Raw genomic sequence first — 19,256 nt, 5'->3', positions numbered from 1 at the left:
CTTTGCTCTGTTTCACAGTTTAGATAACCAAAATTCAATAGGTTCACGGAGAAATGACCTTTTAATACAAAGGCACAAGATGTTTTTACACTTAAATATTTCTGTTCTACAAACTATAACATGTGGATGTAAAATATAAAACGCCAAACAAATCAGGTAAATTAGAACTGCAATGAAATGAATTTTGGACAGCTGAGCTTTGAAAACGTTTTCAATCTGCAAACGTTCCAGTTTTTCAGGCTGTCAAAGAGAAGATTAAACTTTGTTTAGCTTTGTCTGTTTCCTATTATTCCTTCAGATGGTTTCTCCAGTTTGTCCTTGCCTGGCTCGCTGAGAACGAGGAGGTATCCATGGAGTTTATGCATGGAGCGCTGGAGAGAGACAAGAGAGAAGGGGTGAGTCAGAGACTCGGGAGAAATTATTCTGTTTGCTGAAAGTTGTCACGTCATCGTGAGCAAAACAAAAGTGTCACAGACTCCTTTGAATAAGCAACAAGTTTATCGTCAGAGCTCTCTGTTAGAGTCTGAATGAAGACGTACGCAGGGAAGAGGAGGTAGTGCTCGGTCAAACACAGGATTTTAATCCAGAAGAGCTCATTTCATGTCATGTTTGAAGAAATCTTCGGGGTGGGGGTGGTGGAGTATCAGCAGGCTGGCTGTGATGGGCTGATCTGGCTAAAAAGCCCATTGATTATGTAAACATAAACCAGTGTTTTACCAGCATCATTTTTGACTTTTTGTTAAGTGGATGAATATTTTTTTTAAAGCACAAACTGTTTAATAATCTGTGGATGCATAAAAAGCGAGACAAAAACGTCATCTTGCAGCTCTGATCCTGATCTTGCTTTTTTCCACGTCACTGTCGTGATGATCATGGTCAAAAATCAGATGTGTGTGTGCTCTAGTTTTATCAGTCTGGGCTGCAAAACCAACCGTATTATTTTTGTTGCTGCTGTTTTTGAACAAAGGCTTACGTCAGAGCTTGTAGCCTTACACGGTTTCGTTGTGTCAAGCCTCACTGTCAGCCCCCGGTCCCTTAGAGATCTCCCACACTGTCCTTAGCTGAAAGTCAAAGCGCTGAGGCTTCGGGCACATTCGAGTATCTGGGCTGAGCACCGGCACAGCGTACACGTGGGTTCCAGCCTTTATTCAGGTGTGCCTCTCGATAAACACATTTGGCACTCCTGTTTATTTGTGGGGAGCTGGTGGGAGGAGATGTTATTGCTAGTGAAGCCATGTGAACTGATGATGTGCGGACATTATGAACGTCATGGCTACGCTTTCTAAATAAAGGTATGCGTACGTCTCCGCGTGTAATAAAAAAGAGAGATTTTTAGTTATGCATTCCTTGTTTTTCTTGTCAGTTTCAACAACGTCGTTATCCGAGCATCAAAAACTGTCCTCTTTGAAGAAAATGTATAATTTCACTCTATAAAGTTTCAGTGAACGTTTCTGTATTTCCTGTAAATTGAATCAGAATTGAATCATGGGAAACGGGAACGATTTGCTGGCTTCTCGCTTAGTGAAAATGAAACGTTATGTTTGTGATCTCGTCCATTATGAGCGATATTACTTTACAAGGTTTGCCTAAATGTGATAAATTTATGTTTTCTTGCCATTTGGACACTGCTGAGGTCACAGTGCTTACATGAGGCAGAGGAGGGGATGTGAGATGCAAAGTGGAAGGTGACGCACATCCTAAAAATAAAAAAGCACAAATATAAATGACTCCAGAAGTTTCAGACATCCTGATAAAAGATCGCATGAAAGCTGCTAAAATGTGAGCATTTCTGTTGCAGGTTGTGCCTGTGATTTAAAATATATATTGTCTGGCTGTTGTTAAAATAAACCTACAAAACAGCACAAGCACATCTAATATCACATAACAGATACAACCTGATTGTGCTTGATGCGCCCAGCAGCTGAGAGCACAGAGGAAGAGTTGTTGATCATGTTGTTGTCATGGCACCAGAGTGCAACCGCAGTAGAAAAACGATGCAGTAAAAAGGAAAGCTTTCTGCAGTAATGACAGAATAAAAGACCGCTTCAGACCTTTTGTTCAAATTCTCCCTTTGGTTCCTTCTGCTTTTGGACAACTTTTCGTAGATTAGAAGAATGATGAACAAGTGTTTGTCTTCCTCCTGTTGGTCCCCAAGCTGCACTCTGCCGTCCTATTTGTTGGTGTATTGTGCTAAGACAGCTATTGTGTGTCCTAAAGGAGGTTTGGCCCTTTTTGTGGCCTGAGCAGGTGGTTATTTTCAGTCATGCTCACACGGCTTGGCCTGCATGTGCATTTTCAAACATCGAAAGATTAAACATTTAGATATGTCTGTGAAGGTTCTCAGTCATCCAGGTCATCGTAGTCAAAGGATATAAACCTAGTGGGTTACTCCCACTAGGTTTATATCTGGGACTCTCCACCATTTGACCTTAGAACTGAAGAAGCTTCTCGGATGAGAGGTGAAACGTCTTCAAGCAACTTAAAGAAGTCCAGACGCTTTTCTTTGCAAGCTCCTTTGAAAATGTTTAGATACGTTTTTTCTCATTTTATCTTGACTCATAAAAATCATTAAGAAAGTGGTAAAAATGGAGCATAGAGGTTACATAGTTGCAGGTGGATGTGATGTTGGAGCTGAACCTTTTGTGGAGTATATAAGATGCAAAAGAGCAATACATCGAAAAGGGATGTAGGTTTAATATTAGTATTTGAAGAATACGGTACATTAAATGAGAGAAGGGGAGGACGTACGAGTCAGCAAGGAGGAACACAGCGTAGGGAGACTGTTTGTTTTTTTTATTTGTGTCAAAGTAAAAAAATGTCCTCTTGTTCCTCTGTTTGCAGTTTCAACAGACATCTGAGCATGTTCTGTTCTCCAGCTCGGTGGTGGACATCTTCACTCAGCTCAATCAGAGCTTTGAGATTATCAAGAAACTGGACTGCCCTGACCCCACGGTGGTGGCACATTATAACAGACGCTTTGCCAAGGTGAGCCCCGTGCCTTTGTTTAGAGCCCATTTTGTAACTTTGGTCTCTGCAACACTGAAAAACATCTCAGATCTGACAGCATCTTAGTTTTTTATTCATTTCTCTGTTTTCTGCTGGCTAAACGCGAACATATGCAGAGACCATGTCTCACATTAGGAGCATATTAAAACATCCTTTTGCTTTCCAAGAACTACTGTTGATAGGTCAGGTTACTCTTTAAGAGAGCGCTTTACAAAAATACTCACTGGCTCTTACCTCTAGTGCAGGCGTATCACGCATGCAGCCAGTGAGGCCAGAATCATCCCACCGATGGTTCTAATGAGGCCCAGTTTGAAAATGTGAAAACTGCAAAAGAAGAAAAGCAGAAAAACTGAATTTTTGTCAGTTTATAAAACATCGAGCATGGCCTGTCATAACTGGATAATAAACTACTGACAGAAATGAAGTTTAAACAAGAGTAAACATAATTTACTCTAAATTAACAGAATATTTCTGTTTAATTAAATCCAGATAATGAGCTAAAAGTGTTTTTTCTATAATTTTCCTCAGTAATTTCTCAAAGGGGAAGCCCTTCTAATAGGTTTCTGTACATTTCTGGAGTATTGCAGCAGCAGAGTCGGTTCACTTCGGGCACGCTTACACTTGGGGAAATACGTAGAGATGATGACCACTAGCTCAGAGTGAAACCAGAATATTTGCTGCACTATTTGCACTTTAGTGTAATCTGATATAGCACAGACTTAGGAAGCTCACAGGTTCAACAGCGACTGTTCTCTCATGCTCAGAGATGCAGTGTGAAAAAACTTCATATTTGCTATATCCTTTTAAATATTTGAATTTCCCTGCACCTCACTGCTCATAACACACACATTTTCTGTTTTGGATATTTGGACAAGTTAAAGTGGGATAGTGGGTAGCGTGGATTGATCAGTTAATCGAGAAGATCATCTGACTCTATTCAAAAGCATCAGCCTTTTTAGAAGACCGTTTCCTCCTTTTATAATCTAGTAAAATTGAATTGTTTCTGAGTGATTTCAAGACAGAAATATTAGCTGGTTTAGCTCCAGCCATCCCCGATACATCATACAAAGGCAAGAGGTTGTATAAATGTAGACATGAGGAGGAAAATTGTATGCAGAAGGCTTTGAGATCAGAATTTTCTTGCACTTAAAGAATTTCATGTCTATATCTTTACTAGCATGTGACTCTGGTATGCAGTTGTTTGTTTGGAGTAAGTTTTTCATGACTGTATCCATCAGTGGTGCAGAGGTGAGATTCTTTACCTGAAAGTTCCTGCTCGCTGCAGCTTTAGACCATGACTCCTACTGAGGTCTTTACTCGAGTCTTCTTTGTTCAGTCTCTTGAATCATTTCTAACTCACTAACGAGTTTCAGGTATTTCTCTGTAAAACATACAAACAGGGCATAAAGTGTAGGGTTATGTTTTTTCTTGAAATGTAATTTAAGGCAGGTCCTTTTAAGCAGAGCCGTTCAATCTAACAAACCTCTGCAGAGAAACTGTGTGTGCGCGCGTCTGGTGTTATGGCTCGATCGATACGGGACTCATTAAATAAAGAAAGGCTAATGGAAGCCATCACTCTGAGCTGTCCATCTCTCTGTCCCCGACCCTTGACTTGCTTTTCATTTTGTGCCGCTCCGCTCATGTTAATCTCCTCCTGAGTCTTTTCATCTCTACCCATCCCATCAATCCTGGGACTCTTGTCTTTTGTGTTCCTACTTTTCCGTCTACGTCTGCCTTTATTTCTTCTTCATCTCTTTGTCACCCTCCAGTTTCACATTGTTCTGCTTTCCTATGCAAGAAACAATAATTAGTTTGTTTTTAAAAGTGTGAGGAAAAAGAGATGGCTGCAGAACTTGAGTGATATAAAGCCGCACTAAGCAGTGCAGGCAGCTATCAAGCTGCATGTTTAATGCAATAGTTTGTAATCTTGCTGAGTCAGCAGAAAGTAGGGAAATCTCTCACAGTGAGCCCACGGTGCTGTGAGGCACAAGTTACCACTGTGATGATGACAAATTAACTCTGTGATTTATTTAAAAGTGCCCTGTTGAGTTTTTATTGCAAGCAAACATGTAATTCTTTGTTTCCCATCAAAAAGCAACCAGTTTGCTGGCTGGACATTATAAATGTTTTCTTCACTTCTTCTAGAAATTTTTTTTCAGCTTTTATTCATGCAGGGCGTCTTCAACGAGCACATTACAGAATCCAGCTGTGTGCTGAAGAGTATAAAGCTCATGCAAATCTCATGTCTTTCCTTTGATTATTATGTGTTTTCTCATATAAAGGATGCGATAACAAAACAAGAAACATGCAGTGAGGCCAGTGATTGACAACTGCACACATTTTAAAAGTGCTTAAACAGAGGAAGAGTGCTTCTTTACGTCTCTGATTAATGAGCAGCGATTTTCTGCAAGATCTTCCAACAGCTGACGGCACTGTGTCACATGAACTCTGACACATTGTTTCATTTATATTTGCAAATTATATAATAAGATATTAATATTTGGTGTTCCTGTATCAATACAATATTGGCATGCAAAATATCACAATGCAGTGCAGTGTGAGTGACTTTCCGGTGCTTGGGCGGAGCCTACTGGTGGCAGCTATTCTCAGGTGGGCTCATGAAAGACATCACACAGATGTAGTGTTATTATGAAGCGGGCGCCGGGAAGACTGTTTAACGGCTAATCACGCAAAATATGACATTTGGCTTCTCACTAGAAGCTTCTGCATTAGCTCAGATTTCCATGACTTACACATATCCGGTGTGACAACAGTTAAGTGTCATCAATGAGTAAAAGGTAAATGAGTCAAACACAATGAGGCATCTTCTTTATTGTCTTTAACATTAGATTAGCTCGTGTTGTCCTGAAACTACACGCAGCTCTTTAAGGCAGACAGACTGACATTTTCAGTTAGCACAGTGCGAGTGTCTGATGCTACCTGAGTTCAAACAGCAGTGCTCTCAGCTCGCCAGACTAAAAGGCTAAACATCAGTGTTCAGCGTCACTCTTCACTCCAGAGGATCCCAGGGAAAGCATGTCTTATGTGAGTGTTATCTTGTTTCCACAGACGATCACCAAAGTGCTCCTGCAGTACTCTGCTCTGCTGGCCAAGAGCTTTCCCTCCTACTGTGAGAAGGAGAAGATAGTGAGTACTGCTGCGTCACCACTCTGCTACCACAACACCTCCCTCAGGGCTCATCTCTGATTTGGAGGGAGACACTTTGAAAGCTAGTAAACTCTCTTTGGAGTGGATTAATATTTCAGTGGTTGCTACTTACTCATCTAACTTCAGTCTTTAATCTTCCTGTCATCACCCTTTTATCTTGCTAATCTACTTTCATTTTATATTCTTGACTTTTCCTCTTTTTTAAAATTCATCATTTATGTTTGGTCTGCTTACAAACGCTGCCTCCCTGATTTATCTTCCTCCAGCCGTGCGTGCTGATGAACAACATCCAGCAGATGAGAGTCCTTTTGGAGAAGATGTTTGAGTCCATGGGAGCAAAACAGGTGAGCATTAACAGGTGTATGCACACGCACCAAACCCTAAAGTTTGTAAGCCATCTGCCAGGCAGACACTGATTTCAGTCACTTAAAAGGTCAAAATGCTGATTTAAAGACTTTTCCATGAAGTACATGACTGAAAAATGCCAGAAAAAAACACTTTTTTCTGTTCAGAAGTGTGAATGTGAAAAATGGTAAATGGATTTGGTTCTTCTATAGCGCTTTTCTGCTCTAGCTGAGCACTCAAAGCGCTTTATACAACATGCCTCATTCAAACAAACACTTTTTTCTATGCTTAAGTATTTTCTCTCTAACATTCGCACCCTGATGGATGCGTCACAGAGCAACCTTGGGTTAGTATCTCACCCGAGGATATTTGGCATGCAGAGTGGAGCGGCCAGGGATCACCAATGTTCCAATTAGTAGATGACCTGCTCTATCTCCTGAGCTACAACACCTGTGCAGAACAGAGTGTGTTACAAACGTAGGTTGACCGAACAGACAAAGGGGAACCTTCACTTTACAAACTTAAATTAGGTGCACACTGCAGTCGAATGTTGTCAGCATTCCAGTTCCAGTCATACTCAAAAAGCACATAGGACGAAGGTTTAAAAATCTATCACTGATGCACTGAAAGCTCTACGAGCCACAAAGAAATCCATTTTGTCTGTTGGTGTGTTGAAGTCCACTGCTGGACCTATTTGGGACACCTCCCCATCCTCCAGGTGTGACCTGATTTCTATAATGAACCTATTTGGTATGTATGTGGGTTCATCGGTCACCACAAGGAGAAGCAGCAGAGCCGAACCTTCTGTGGATGCAGGAATCTTTCCTTCTGCTGAGCCTGTGATTGTAGTTTCAAGGTGTAAAAAATACAAAGGTGCAAAAGCTGCAGCAAGTGTGAGCCTGCATGTATATAATCACAGATTTAAGAAAGCGAGAGTTAAGTGTGTGTCTTTTTTCCTGCAGTTAACAGCTGAGGAGGAGATGGTATGTCTCAGTGGGTTTTTGTTTTTGCTTTGCTTCCCTGTGGCTCCACCTCCACCCAAAACGATCTGTTGAGTACAGTAAAACCCACTCCACACCTCTTTCCTGTCATCAAACCTTTTTCCACCTTGCAGTGCGTGTGTGTCTGTTTTTAGATTGATCCCAATTTACTCATAAACAAGAGCTAGAGCTTCCTCTCCTTCTTCCTAGACTCCCAGTTTTCACTCCTCAAAATAAACTCCAGCTGATATAAATGATGTAGATGTGTGTTTTTAAAAAAACAAAACGTTCTCTTCGTGGTGTTTTTTTCTCTCGAAAGCTTGAGAATGAGGAGGAACCCGATGAGTGTGACGAGGAGGTGGGTCGACTTCTTTTTGACTGGTTTGATTTGTTTCTGTTCCCCTGTTGTGTCTGACTGCCGTCGTCGTCGTTGCCTTTTTCTGTGAAAGTCCAAATATTTGCTGTGACAATTATTTGTAGTTTTTTGATGGGAACAACACAGTTTAAATCAATGGAGTTTACAGCTGTTGCTCATTTTTAACAGTTGATGGCTCTAGTCAGGCTTTTATATGAACAAATAATATACATAATAAACAAACACTTTAAATACACTTACATATTAAATAAAACGATAAATTAAATGGGAAACGTTTAGCCGGATGAACTATAGACAAGCAAAAATCCCAAACTGACAGTTATAGTTCATTATCCATGTCCTTACTAAACCATAGCGGAGGATTATTTCCTGGTGAGATCGTTCCTTTGTGGGTTTGTCGTTTTCTTCTTTCATATATTTTATGCACTTTCTTTTTATTTCCTTATGATATTTGGACCAGGCTGTCTCTGACAACGAAGGCGGCGATAACATGGTGGGTAGGCCACAACAGCAGATATAAAACACTCCTGAAATCTACTTTAGTCTGTTTTTATTATTATAAAATGTTACTTGTGTTTTTAAATGACCGCATTTGTGTGGGTTTGATCCTTTTTGCTAACAGTCAGAGGAGACCAAGGTGAGATAAGGATTCTAGGTCACAGCCAATATTTCATATAGCTTCCTCAAATGTCCTTTTGTTTCTCTCATTTGTCTCATTTGACCGAGTTTTCTTATGTTTCTATTTTAATTTGTCGATGGCAACGTCAGTCTGGCTGCTCAGACTCTGAGGGATCTGAGGTAAGGAGGAGAATATCACACTCTTCCTCAGAGCTGCGATGATATTAAAGTAGAAATCTGTGTGAGATAAAAACGGGAGATTTGACTGCTGTTAACACAATCATCACATTCAGTTCTGACGAAGTAGACTCAATCGCTGAAACTGCAGTCGGCAGTTTGTTGTCATGCAGAATCAATGTGACGGGAGACAAAAACACAGTTTCAGAACAAGCTCGGGTGTAATATTTGAAAGGTGCGAACGCACAGACTGTATATAAAAGACGGATGGAGTCGTCATCTGAAAAGCCTTTAAATTCCTAAAACTGCCGCTCTGTATATTGACCAGCAGGGGGCGACTCATCTCGATACAATGCACTTGATCTCTGACCCCAGTAAAGCCTTGATGATTTTAGTCTCTGTCAGTATTTCCTATATTACCATGTATACAGTCAAATACACTCACGCCCATTTCATTAGGTACACTTTGCTAGTACTGGGTTGGACCCTGTTTGGCCTTCAGACCTGCTTCAGTGTTATCCAGATTCAACAAGGGGCTGAAAGCATTACTCAGATTTTTGTCCTTAATGATCCATAATTTGGTCTCCGATTCCACCACAGCCCAAAGGTGCACTGAGATCTGGTGACTGTGGAAGGCCATTCACAGAGAACTAATTTCACGTTCAAGTAACCGGTTTGAGATGATTTGAGCTTTGTGATGTGGTATGTTTCCCTGCTGGAAGCCACCACGGTGGACATGAACGCCCAAATTATGAGCTCACCATCCAAATATAGCAACCATCCAAATGAGACACATCAGACCAACCAACACTATTCTTCTGTTGACCACTGTTGAGGAGTCCGTGTGTCCTGTAGCATCACTTTCCTGTTCTTAGCTGACAGGAGTGGACAGCGTGGTCTGCTGCTGCAGGTTCAACATGTGCCCCTATGCTCTTCTGTATACCTTGGTTGTAATGAGTGGCTGTTTGAGTTAGTGTTCAATTTCAGTCTGCTCAAACCAGTCTGGCTTTTCTCCTCTGACCTCAACAAGGCCTGTGTGCTGTCAACAACCATGCCACAGTCAGCTTTCTTTCAGACTTTGATGCTCAGTTTGAGCTTCAGCAGGTTGTCTTGACCACGCCCACATCCCTAATTGCACTGAGTTACTGCCATGTGATTGGCCGATCCGAGGCTTGTCTTAACAGGTGTACCTAAAAATGCAACCAGTGAGTGCAGGCAGTATAGCCAGCTGGTTTTATGGCTTAACCGCTCGCATGAGATTCAGTGTCCTCAGGATCTCAGATCCACTCCTAGTTTATCACTCTGACTACAAAATAAAATATTTTTTAAAAAACAACCAAATTCCTGAAAACATGATTCTGGCAGCTCCATCTTTTATATACAGTCTTCTGTAGTTTTTAATCTGTCAGAAAATTGTGCTTCTTCCTAAATACTTGTGATAAATCCCTCCGCAGACGTGATGCCAAAATATTCATTAAAGCCTTTGATACCACATGCTGGCAAAGCTCTTTACACATTTACAGCCGTGTCCTAATGCAGACTCCTTCCTCTCCCCTCCAGTGAGTACATAATAGACCAGACAGTGGGCTGCCAGATAATTGAATTTGATGGAGTATAAACATGTTGTATTTAGCCGCCACTAAATGGTTTGCTGAAATGACTTTGATACTCAGCTCAGTGTGTGTTTTGTGTATGTGTCCATGTCTGAGGGAGCTGTTTTCTTTGTGGCACAGGGTAGCGTGTCAGAGGTGAGGCAAGGCTGGATAAAGTCTGTCTCGGCTGATATCTTCAGTGTCCCAACCTCAGTCAGCCGGCAGTGTGTCTGCAGGGCAGCATGCTGCATCATTATATTAAGATTTAGGTCGAGGATGTAAAAACAGTTCAAATCCAATGATGTTTATATTCGTTTTATGACTTTTTGATTCTTGGATCACCCAACCTTAAATTTTTATTAAAGGATTTCCTTCCTTATGAAAAAGGAGCATTTTTCTGATAGCTCATACTCGTTATAATGATAAAACCTTCCTTTTCCTTTCCTATTCATCCTCTCCTGACTCCTCCTGCTCACTCTTAGGCTGACAACCGAGAGAAGGAGAAAAAGGTCAGTTTGTGCATAATGACCGTGTGTTTATGTTGGAAATCAGGCCTTTGTGTTTTATAAACTCCTTCACTCATCACTTTTTAGTTTGATTAGAAGTTACAATCAAAAAGTTCCACCTGTTAAAATCAAGTATCATTTGGCTACGATTCCCTGCAAATTTCCTCGTCTGCTGCTCCTACTAGGTTTGTTTTTTTCATTGTGCCCCTGAGTTTCCTTTTCGACCACTTCCATGCGCATGTTTGTGTGGTGAGTCTCCGACACCAAAGCAAAGACTCTTCAATATGATTTTATTTTGGGGAAGAGAAAGAATATGTAGGGAACAAGATCTGACTAGTATGGCAGGTAGTGAGAGAACTCGACCAACCTTTTCAGTTTACTGTGAGTGGTCACACGTTTGCATAGTAAAGGTGTATTTACACTGACTGTTCTAACTCGGATACCTCAGGAGGTTATAGTAGACAGTTTGACCCCGTGTGACAAACAACATGGTGCACAGCCCCGTGGAAGTCATATTTCTGGTCACACGCTTCACCTGCTGCAAAGCCTTCAGGCTCTCATACTGAAAACTTCATTTTAGTCTCTGAGTTGTAGCTGGAGACCCGACTGACTTCTCACAACACAAATTCTGGGTTCATTTTAATTGAAATACATGTGAAATCACAGGCGCACTTGCAAGTGGTCAGAACAGGACTTCCGGGAAGTGATTCAAACTTAGGAGAGCTGAAAGCATTTCATAGAAGTGACACTGAAGGAGCTCTAATCATGGCCAAGTGTAACGTTTTGATAGTTTTATGTTAAAAGGTGGACAACCAAACTCCAAATGAGAGTCAGGGGAAAGTGTTTCAGAGCTTAAAGCCCTACGCAAGAAAATTCACCAACATCAGCCCAGGAAGAATAATCCAGTTTCCAATCCTTTAACTTTAGCTTTCCACCCAGACGTCTGCCAGTGTCTGTATCCAACTCTTGATTCTAATTCAGGAAAATCAGTTGGATCTTAGTTTGTCTCCTAAAACAGTCTTGCTGCCTTTAGTGTTTTGCACTGATGTTCTTTAAGATATTGCCTGCAGCAGTTTAGATACAGATTTTGTGCAAAAACAATCAAATATTTATTCCAGCAAAATCACAAGTGAAATTGGGTGTTAGATTGGCACAGAATTAAGTCATTAACAGATGTATGTCAATCACACCATAGATGCTCCCTCACATCTGTGCCTGTTTCTCTGCATTAGTCTCTTGGTGGCAATGCATTAAGTGCCTCTTTCCACCAGATGTCTATTTTTTTCCATCGAGCAGCACTAAAAAGATGCTGTGGGAAAAGCGCGGGGTGCTACACGACTCCTGCTATTAAAGCCGACAAGATTGAAAATCTGGAGTGGGAAGTGAAAACTTGAGATATTTTAAACCAGTACTAAAAATGAAAATGCAGAGCTCTCATGGGGCAACACGGCGTGCCTTCCCTTTTCAAAACAAGGCGACAGCACACTGAAATGTATAAAACATTTGTTCAGCAATGATATACCATTAATTGTCATTTTCCCCGAGCTGACGCTTCAATAGTTTTGTGGAGAGAGAGCAACTTTGTACTGGAAGTAGACGTTTTAGTTTGCGGCTGTGTTGTCTTTAAAGCAGCTGTTTACCCTCTGTGCTCCTGTAGGATGAGTCCTCAGCCTATGATGACAGTGAGGAGGAGCAGGAGGAGGTTTGGCTCCATGTCCAGTGTTTCCATAACTGACCTCTCCTCTCCTGCTGACAGACATCACTGACTCAAATTATTACACATGGTTAACTAATGCTGCAGTCACACTCGGGAAACTGCTGGACAACCAAAATGATTACAACTCGTGTTATAAACTCTTATTACCTCAGAAATTGTTGCTGTAACGATGGGGATCTGGTCTGAAACAGACAGTTTGTGCTCATCAGTGCAGACAGACTGATTGCAATGTGCTGTCAGTCTGTCTGTGTTTATAAATCAGATGTTTTTAGTCACTGATTTGTTTCCCTAGTTTTTCTATAAGGGGGTTGCCATCCTGTTTTTACTCTTGTGTGACTGAACCATAAGCCTTCCAGTTAGTTTACCATTCCTGTGTGTAAGAGTTAATGTTTATGTCTGAGCGGGTATACATATGATCCACGTATGTATACATACAAGTACGTCCTTGTGCACCATTCACTTTTTGTCTCCCCCGGCCTTTTTTGTTTTCTGTTGTTTTAATTTTAAATATATTTTTATTGCTTTTTGTTCTAAAGCTGGGCAAAGAGAAGGTGAGCCATAACAAGAACCACACGACAGTTCAGTTTCTTTGTATTTCATTAACATTTGTCTTATTTGTCTTTTCTTTTGTTTTCACACCTCTCTAGTCTGAGTCCAAGAAGGAAAAGGTGTGTTTTCAACTAAACTGTGTTCATGTTTTTTGTTTTTTAAAGCACTTTGTGCTCATTTGTGATTATGCAGCCTAAATTGTTATTGTATATAAAAAAAATAAGTTACAAAAGGCTTTAAAAAACAACCTGCCAAACAAGATATTTTGAGATATGAAGAGAAAAAACTGAGAGCTGAAAGTAAATACTTGACCTTCATTTAGAAACATAAACACACAAGTTAATGCTGCTTCAGAGCAGACATATTTAAAAAATAACTGCAAAATAAAAAGATGTTGTAAACCTTTTAATTTGCAGCATTTCCATATCACTGCTGTCTTGTTTTTCTCGCCAAAATCCCAAATTGTATAATTTATCTTCACTTCCACCTTAAAAACCGGTTTTGAGTGGTGTTTGTTTACTCTTATATATTTAGGAGAGATGCTTTACACAGAACTGGAGTCAGTGGCCTTAAAAGTCTGTACCTTGGTCCCTGAAAGATTAGCTGAAGGGAGCTGCAGGAGGTCAGAATGGCCGTCAGCGTTAATAATGGAAAGCACCCCACTGTGAAGCTACTGACTGTACATAATTAGCTGATCAAAGAAAACAAACTACAGGAGAAAAAAAAACATACCTGTCCTGAAACTCCCACATTTGTGGAAGACAAAGACCACGGTGGCTAACACGAGTGGTAAATCAGCCCGGTCTCATGGCAGTTTATGAAATGGTCACGTTCATGTACACTAATATAAAGGTTTGGTTAATGAATTTTATATGTCTCAGTGAGCTCTTCTTTAACAACTCCATATTAAAATTCATTTAAATAAATGTGCATTTAAAAAAAGCACATTTAGATAATGCTCTTTTGGCCGTGGCATTAAAATGATACAGTGCGTTAAAGGGTGTTACAGGTGCATAAATGCTAAAAACAGGACATTGTAACCTGTGGCTAGATGGTTGCCAGGCAACCTGATGGCCTCATGATACACTATGCATAATTCAGTTTTTGTGTATATAATTTAAGTGTTACTGTAGTAAAATAAAAATGATGCAATGGTTAGTAAGGTATGATGGGTGCATAAATACTACATTTAGGTCATATTAACCCACTGCTACACAGTTACTAGGCAACATGTTGACATCAGATCTGATATAGATAAGAACCTTCATGGGCCTAAAATGTACCAGCATGCCAAGTCACACACATATATACAAACGTATTTATCCACATTTATAAAGCCATTTTTATTCTTGACTCAGCTAAAGTAGCATTTCATGATTCAGAGCTCAACATAATTCTTATTTATCTTACTGTGACCTGTAGTGATGTTTACTCGGCTCCCTTTATGCCATCTTTCTAGCCACTCTCACTGACATCAGTTGGAAGCCTGGTCATTTGACCAGCACTTATACCTCCGTCGTTATATGAAAACTGTTCCAAACCTAACCAATTAGCTGTGATGCCAAAACTAACCAATGGAAGCATAAAAGTAAAACAAGTGAAAGACTAAAATAAAGTTACTGTTGGCATTTAAACCTCAATCGTCTGAAAGAAATCCTGCAGCTTGCAGAACCTCCATACCCTGTCCCTGATTAAATGGGTTGAGTTGTTCTTTCAAACTGGAAGCGCTGGTATGAGATCATTTTTTGCCTCCAAAAGAAAAGAAAAGAAAAATGTGTCCACAAACACGAATCAGTAGACAAAACTTTGTGACCATTACATGAACTGCTGTTAGACTGTAATATACGAATGGACTTAGTTTTAGTTGTTCCTCATCAGTAAGAAGTTTCTGGACAGTGCACAGGTCCCAGTACACACCAGTGGGGTCCAATTATGTGCCATGAAGGTCCAAGAGTCTGCAGGCTTCCCTTTCAACTCCTTCCACATTACCACACCTTCGAGCACAGAGGGAGCATGTAATTATTGAAATGATTTCATGTTTATGAGGAGAGACTGCAGACACTTCAGAGCTCTAGACTTTTAAGTGTGTTCAAATCTCAGGGGGCTAGCTATCTGCGTACACGGTGTTAATGATCCTAAAATGATCAAAGGGGTTGAAATTATGATAATGACAGGGTCTATCTGAAGGTAGCTGAAGGTTTTAATCCTGTGTGAGCTCATGCATAATACTGTGGAAACACCTTGTGCCTTTAAAATTTCGGGGCTCGTTTTAACTCTTCAGCTTAGAAGAGTCTGGACATAAAACTGTGAATCGGCAAAAGTCCAGCTGGGAGGGTTTTACCTGTAGGCAGCAATCAGCTTCATAAATATGTGAGTCTGCCTGGAGAAGTGAGAGCCTTACTGAGAAGATGAATCTAATAAAATGTAAAAACAAGTGTTTTTTTGCATGGTTAGTGTGTGAATTTAAGCATTAGCTCACTCACAAATGTGTATCCTTGCAGGCTGAAAAGACAGACAAAGAGAAGCAGGTTGGTTCGTTTGTAATATCACTCGTCGCCCTTCATCTCCACTTTGTGCTATGTGAACATTTCAGATTTACATTACTGAAAATACTACAATCGAAGTTCAGATTTTAAAAAATAATTCACTTAAAAGAGAGATTAATGGTGTCGACTTTCTTTTCCTAATTTCTTTTCTCATCTTTGCCCAAAGGACGACTCCAAGAGCAAAGAGGTGGGTGTTTAAAACACAGCTTATGTCTTTGGCTCAACCAGTGCAGTGAGTACAGGGATTTGTAAGACCTGGAAGTCTTCCAGGGCTTTATACTATTCAAAAAGAGTGGCAGTGCTGATGATTCTTTAGCCTGCTTTGTTTACATGGCATGGATGCTGGTTTTCCGGCCCACTTTGTACTTAACATCAGTCAGGATGACACGCCAGGCATGTTTGAGGCTACTGCTCACCCAGTTATTGGACCTAAAATTGAGGATAAATTGGTTAAAGTGCAGCTACCCAGCAGAAGAACAGCAGGAATCGAGCCATTAAACAAACAACAGAGAATCAACATCAAATCAACACGTTTGAACTCTAGCTCTGCCTCCTGGGTCTTTTTAAGCCTAATGAATATTCATTTAGCTAATTCAGAGAGCATTTTGAGTTGTCCTCAATTTAAAAGGACGTGTGTCAATATAAGGAACCACTTTCACAAATTCATATCTGGCTGATGTTTGTTTTTAATGGTTGGAAGGGCGGTCTGAGACAGCTGTAGCCTACATTAGCTGTTTATGCTGTACAAGTCCAGAACTGCAAACGCATCTTACAAAATTAGGTGTGTGTTATACTGACTGTGTGTGTGTGTGTAACAGCCTATATTTGACAGTGTTTGGCTGTTAGATTTGTGTTTGTGCAGGATACCAAATGAAAAGAAAAAAGGAGAAAAGTTTGTCTGATGTTTTTTGCTTTTTTCCTAATAGACAAAGGAGGAAGTAAACAAGGTTTGTTTATCCAGCCGTCCTCTTTCCCCTGTAGACCTCTGTCCTCTGCTGCCCCTCCAAAATGCCTCGCCTGACTTTAAAATCGTAGCTAATATGCATCCCTGCCTCATAGTTATCCCAACGTGCAACATTTATTCTGCGGGTAGTGACAGCAGAATCGAGCTTGCTGTTGTGAAGGATCGGCAGACACTTCCAGAGCGAATAAATATTTTATGCTTTTTTTTATATATATATTTCAGGGGGTTTTATGTATTTTGAATTCACTGGCCAAAAAAAGCAGCAGTGCTACAGAGTATGTGTGAAATTTTAGGCTTTAAGTGGACATTATGAAGAACAAAATGACCATATCTTAATATACACATGCAAAACATGTATTGCCAATTCAGAGTTACCAATTGACCTAACCTCTCTACCTGGATAGATAAGCAAAACTGTTTGTTCTATTAAAAAAAAAGGCAAGAAACTGTTGAACAATGCCAAGCTGAATGGGGGGGTGCTCACCTGAACTCATCTAATTTCATAATGGAAGCTCTGATTCATCGTGAGTGTGATGGTGTGCAGAGGGTTCCTCATGTCTGAGGAATTACAACACTGCAAACATAGAAATACGAGTACAAACATAGAAGTGCAGTCACACTTCATATAATCATATACAGTGGGGCAAAAAAGTATTTAGTCAGCCACCGATTGTGCAAGTTCCCCCACCTAAAATGATGACAGAGGTCAGTAATTTGCACCAGAGGTACACTTCAACTGTGAGAGACAGAATGTGAAAAAAAAATCCATGAATCCACATGGTAGGATTTGTAAAGAATTTATTCGTAAATCAGGGTGGAAAATAAGTATTTGGTCACCTCAAACATGGAAAATCTCTGGCTCTCACAGACCTGTAACGTCTTCTGTAAGAAGCTTTTCTGTCCCCCACTCGTTACCTGTATGAATGGCACCTGTTTGAACTCATCATCTGTATAAAAGACACCTGTCCACAGCCTCAAACAGTCAGACTCCAAACTTCGCCATGGCCAAGACCAAAGAGCTTTCGAAGGACACCAGGAAAAGTATTGTAGACCTGCACCAGACTGGGAAGAGTGAATCTACAATAGGCAAGCAGCTTGGTGTGAAAAAATCAACTGTGGGAGCAATCATCAGAAAAGGGAAGACATACAAGACCACTGATAATCTCCCTCGATCTGGGGCTCCACGCAAGATCTCATCCCGTGGGGTCAAAATGATCATGAGAACGGTGAGCAAAGATCCCAGAACCACACGGGGGGACCTGGTGAATGACCTGCAGAGAGCTGGGACCAAAGTAACAAAGGTCACCATCAGTAACACACTACAACGGCAGGGAATCAAATCCCGCAGTGCCAGACGTGTTCCGCTGCTGAAGCCAGTGCATGTCCAGGCCCGTCTGAAGTTTGCCAGAGAGCACATGGATGATACAGCAGAGGATTGGGAGAATGTCATGTGGTCAGATGAAACCAAAGTAGAACTTTTTGGTATAAACTCAACTCGTCGTGTTTGGAGGAAGAAGAATACTGAGTTGCATCCCAAGAACACCATACCTACTGTGAAGCATGGGGGTGGAAACATCATGCTATGGGGCTGTTTTTCTGCCAAGGGGACAGGACGACTGATCCGTGTTAAGGACAGAATGAATGGGGCCATGTATCGTGAGATTTTGAGCCAAAACCTCCTTCCATCAGTGAGAACTTTGAAGATGAAACGAGGCTGGGTCTTCCAACATGACAATGATCCAAAACACACCGCCCGGGCAACAAAGGAGTGGCTCCGTAAGAAGCATTTGAAAGTCCTGGAGTGGCCTAGCCAGTCTCCAGACCTCAACCCCATAGAAAATCTGTGGCGGGAGTTGAAAGTCCGTGTTGCTCGGCGACAGCCCCAAAACATCACTGCTCTCGAGAAGATCTGCATGGAGGAATGGGCCAAAATACCAGCTACTGTGTGTGCAAACCTGGTAAAGACCTATAGTAAACGTTTGACCTCTGTTATTGCCAACAAAGGTTATGTTACAAAGTATTGAGTTGTATTTTTGTTATTGACCAAATACTTATTTTCCACCCTGATTTACGAATAAATTCTTTACAAATCCTACCATGTGGATTCATGGATTTTTTTTTCACATTCTGTCTCTCACAGTTGAAGTGTACCTCTGGTGCAAATTACTGACCTCTGTCATCATTTTAGGTGGGGGAACTTGCACAATCGGTGGCTGACTAAATACTTTTTTGCCCCACTGTGTATATGTGTGTGTATATATATATATATATATATATATATATATATATATAGATATATATATAGATATATATATATAGATATAGATATATATATATATATATATAGATATGAAATGTGTCTTCTACATTAGAAATGCATGATGTGCTCAAAGTACAATAAAGAGATGTGACAAAGATTGGTCTATTTAATTTTATTTACTACTTAGATATCTGTAAGTCAAAGCTGTAGCTCAGGAAGTAAGGCAGGTTGTCTGCTTTACTCTAAGCTGTCGTCAGTGCATCCGTCATTGTGTGTGTGTGTGTGTGTGTGTGATGGTTAGAAAGTGCTTAAATGCCTCGAATATTAAATGTAGTGCCTTGTAATAAAAAGCGCTTTGAGTGCTCAGTTAGATTAGAAAGGTGCTATATATTTACCAGTCTATTTCATTTGTAGCATCTCCCATTTGACGTGGCTTTATTCTACAGTTTCTG

At 40.6% G+C, this 19,256-nt stretch overlaps 1 protein-coding gene across 1 annotated transcript in view; it reads left to right on the top strand.

The window, feature by feature from the left end:
* Window positions 1-19,256, top strand: part of LOC309719560 (protein unc-13 homolog B-like) — a 189,137-nt gene that overhangs the window by 158,241 nt on the left and 11,640 nt on the right. The window contains exons 29-42 of the mRNA XM_082555718.1: window positions 299-395; window positions 2,842-2,985; window positions 6,076-6,153; window positions 6,441-6,518; window positions 7,482-7,502; window positions 7,819-7,857; window positions 8,336-8,368; window positions 8,498-8,512; window positions 8,644-8,673; window positions 10,745-10,771; window positions 13,133-13,153; window positions 15,536-15,562; window positions 15,747-15,767; window positions 16,507-16,527. Of these exons, the coding sequence (XP_082411844.1) occupies window positions 299-395; window positions 2,842-2,985; window positions 6,076-6,153; window positions 6,441-6,518; window positions 7,482-7,502; window positions 7,819-7,857; window positions 8,336-8,368; window positions 8,498-8,512; window positions 8,644-8,673; window positions 10,745-10,771; window positions 13,133-13,153; window positions 15,536-15,562; window positions 15,747-15,767; window positions 16,507-16,527 (652 nt within the window). The remainder of the gene's footprint in view (window positions 1-298; window positions 396-2,841; window positions 2,986-6,075; window positions 6,154-6,440; window positions 6,519-7,481; window positions 7,503-7,818; window positions 7,858-8,335; window positions 8,369-8,497; window positions 8,513-8,643; window positions 8,674-10,744; window positions 10,772-13,132; window positions 13,154-15,535; window positions 15,563-15,746; window positions 15,768-16,506; window positions 16,528-19,256) is intronic.

Source organism: Aulonocara stuartgranti, assembly GCF_965226115.1.
Source record: "Aulonocara stuartgranti genome assembly, chromosome: 12".
Classification (NCBI taxonomy): Eukaryota; Metazoa; Chordata; class Actinopteri; order Cichliformes; family Cichlidae; genus Aulonocara; species Aulonocara stuartgranti.
This window is presented reverse-complemented; position numbering and strand designations above follow the sequence as displayed.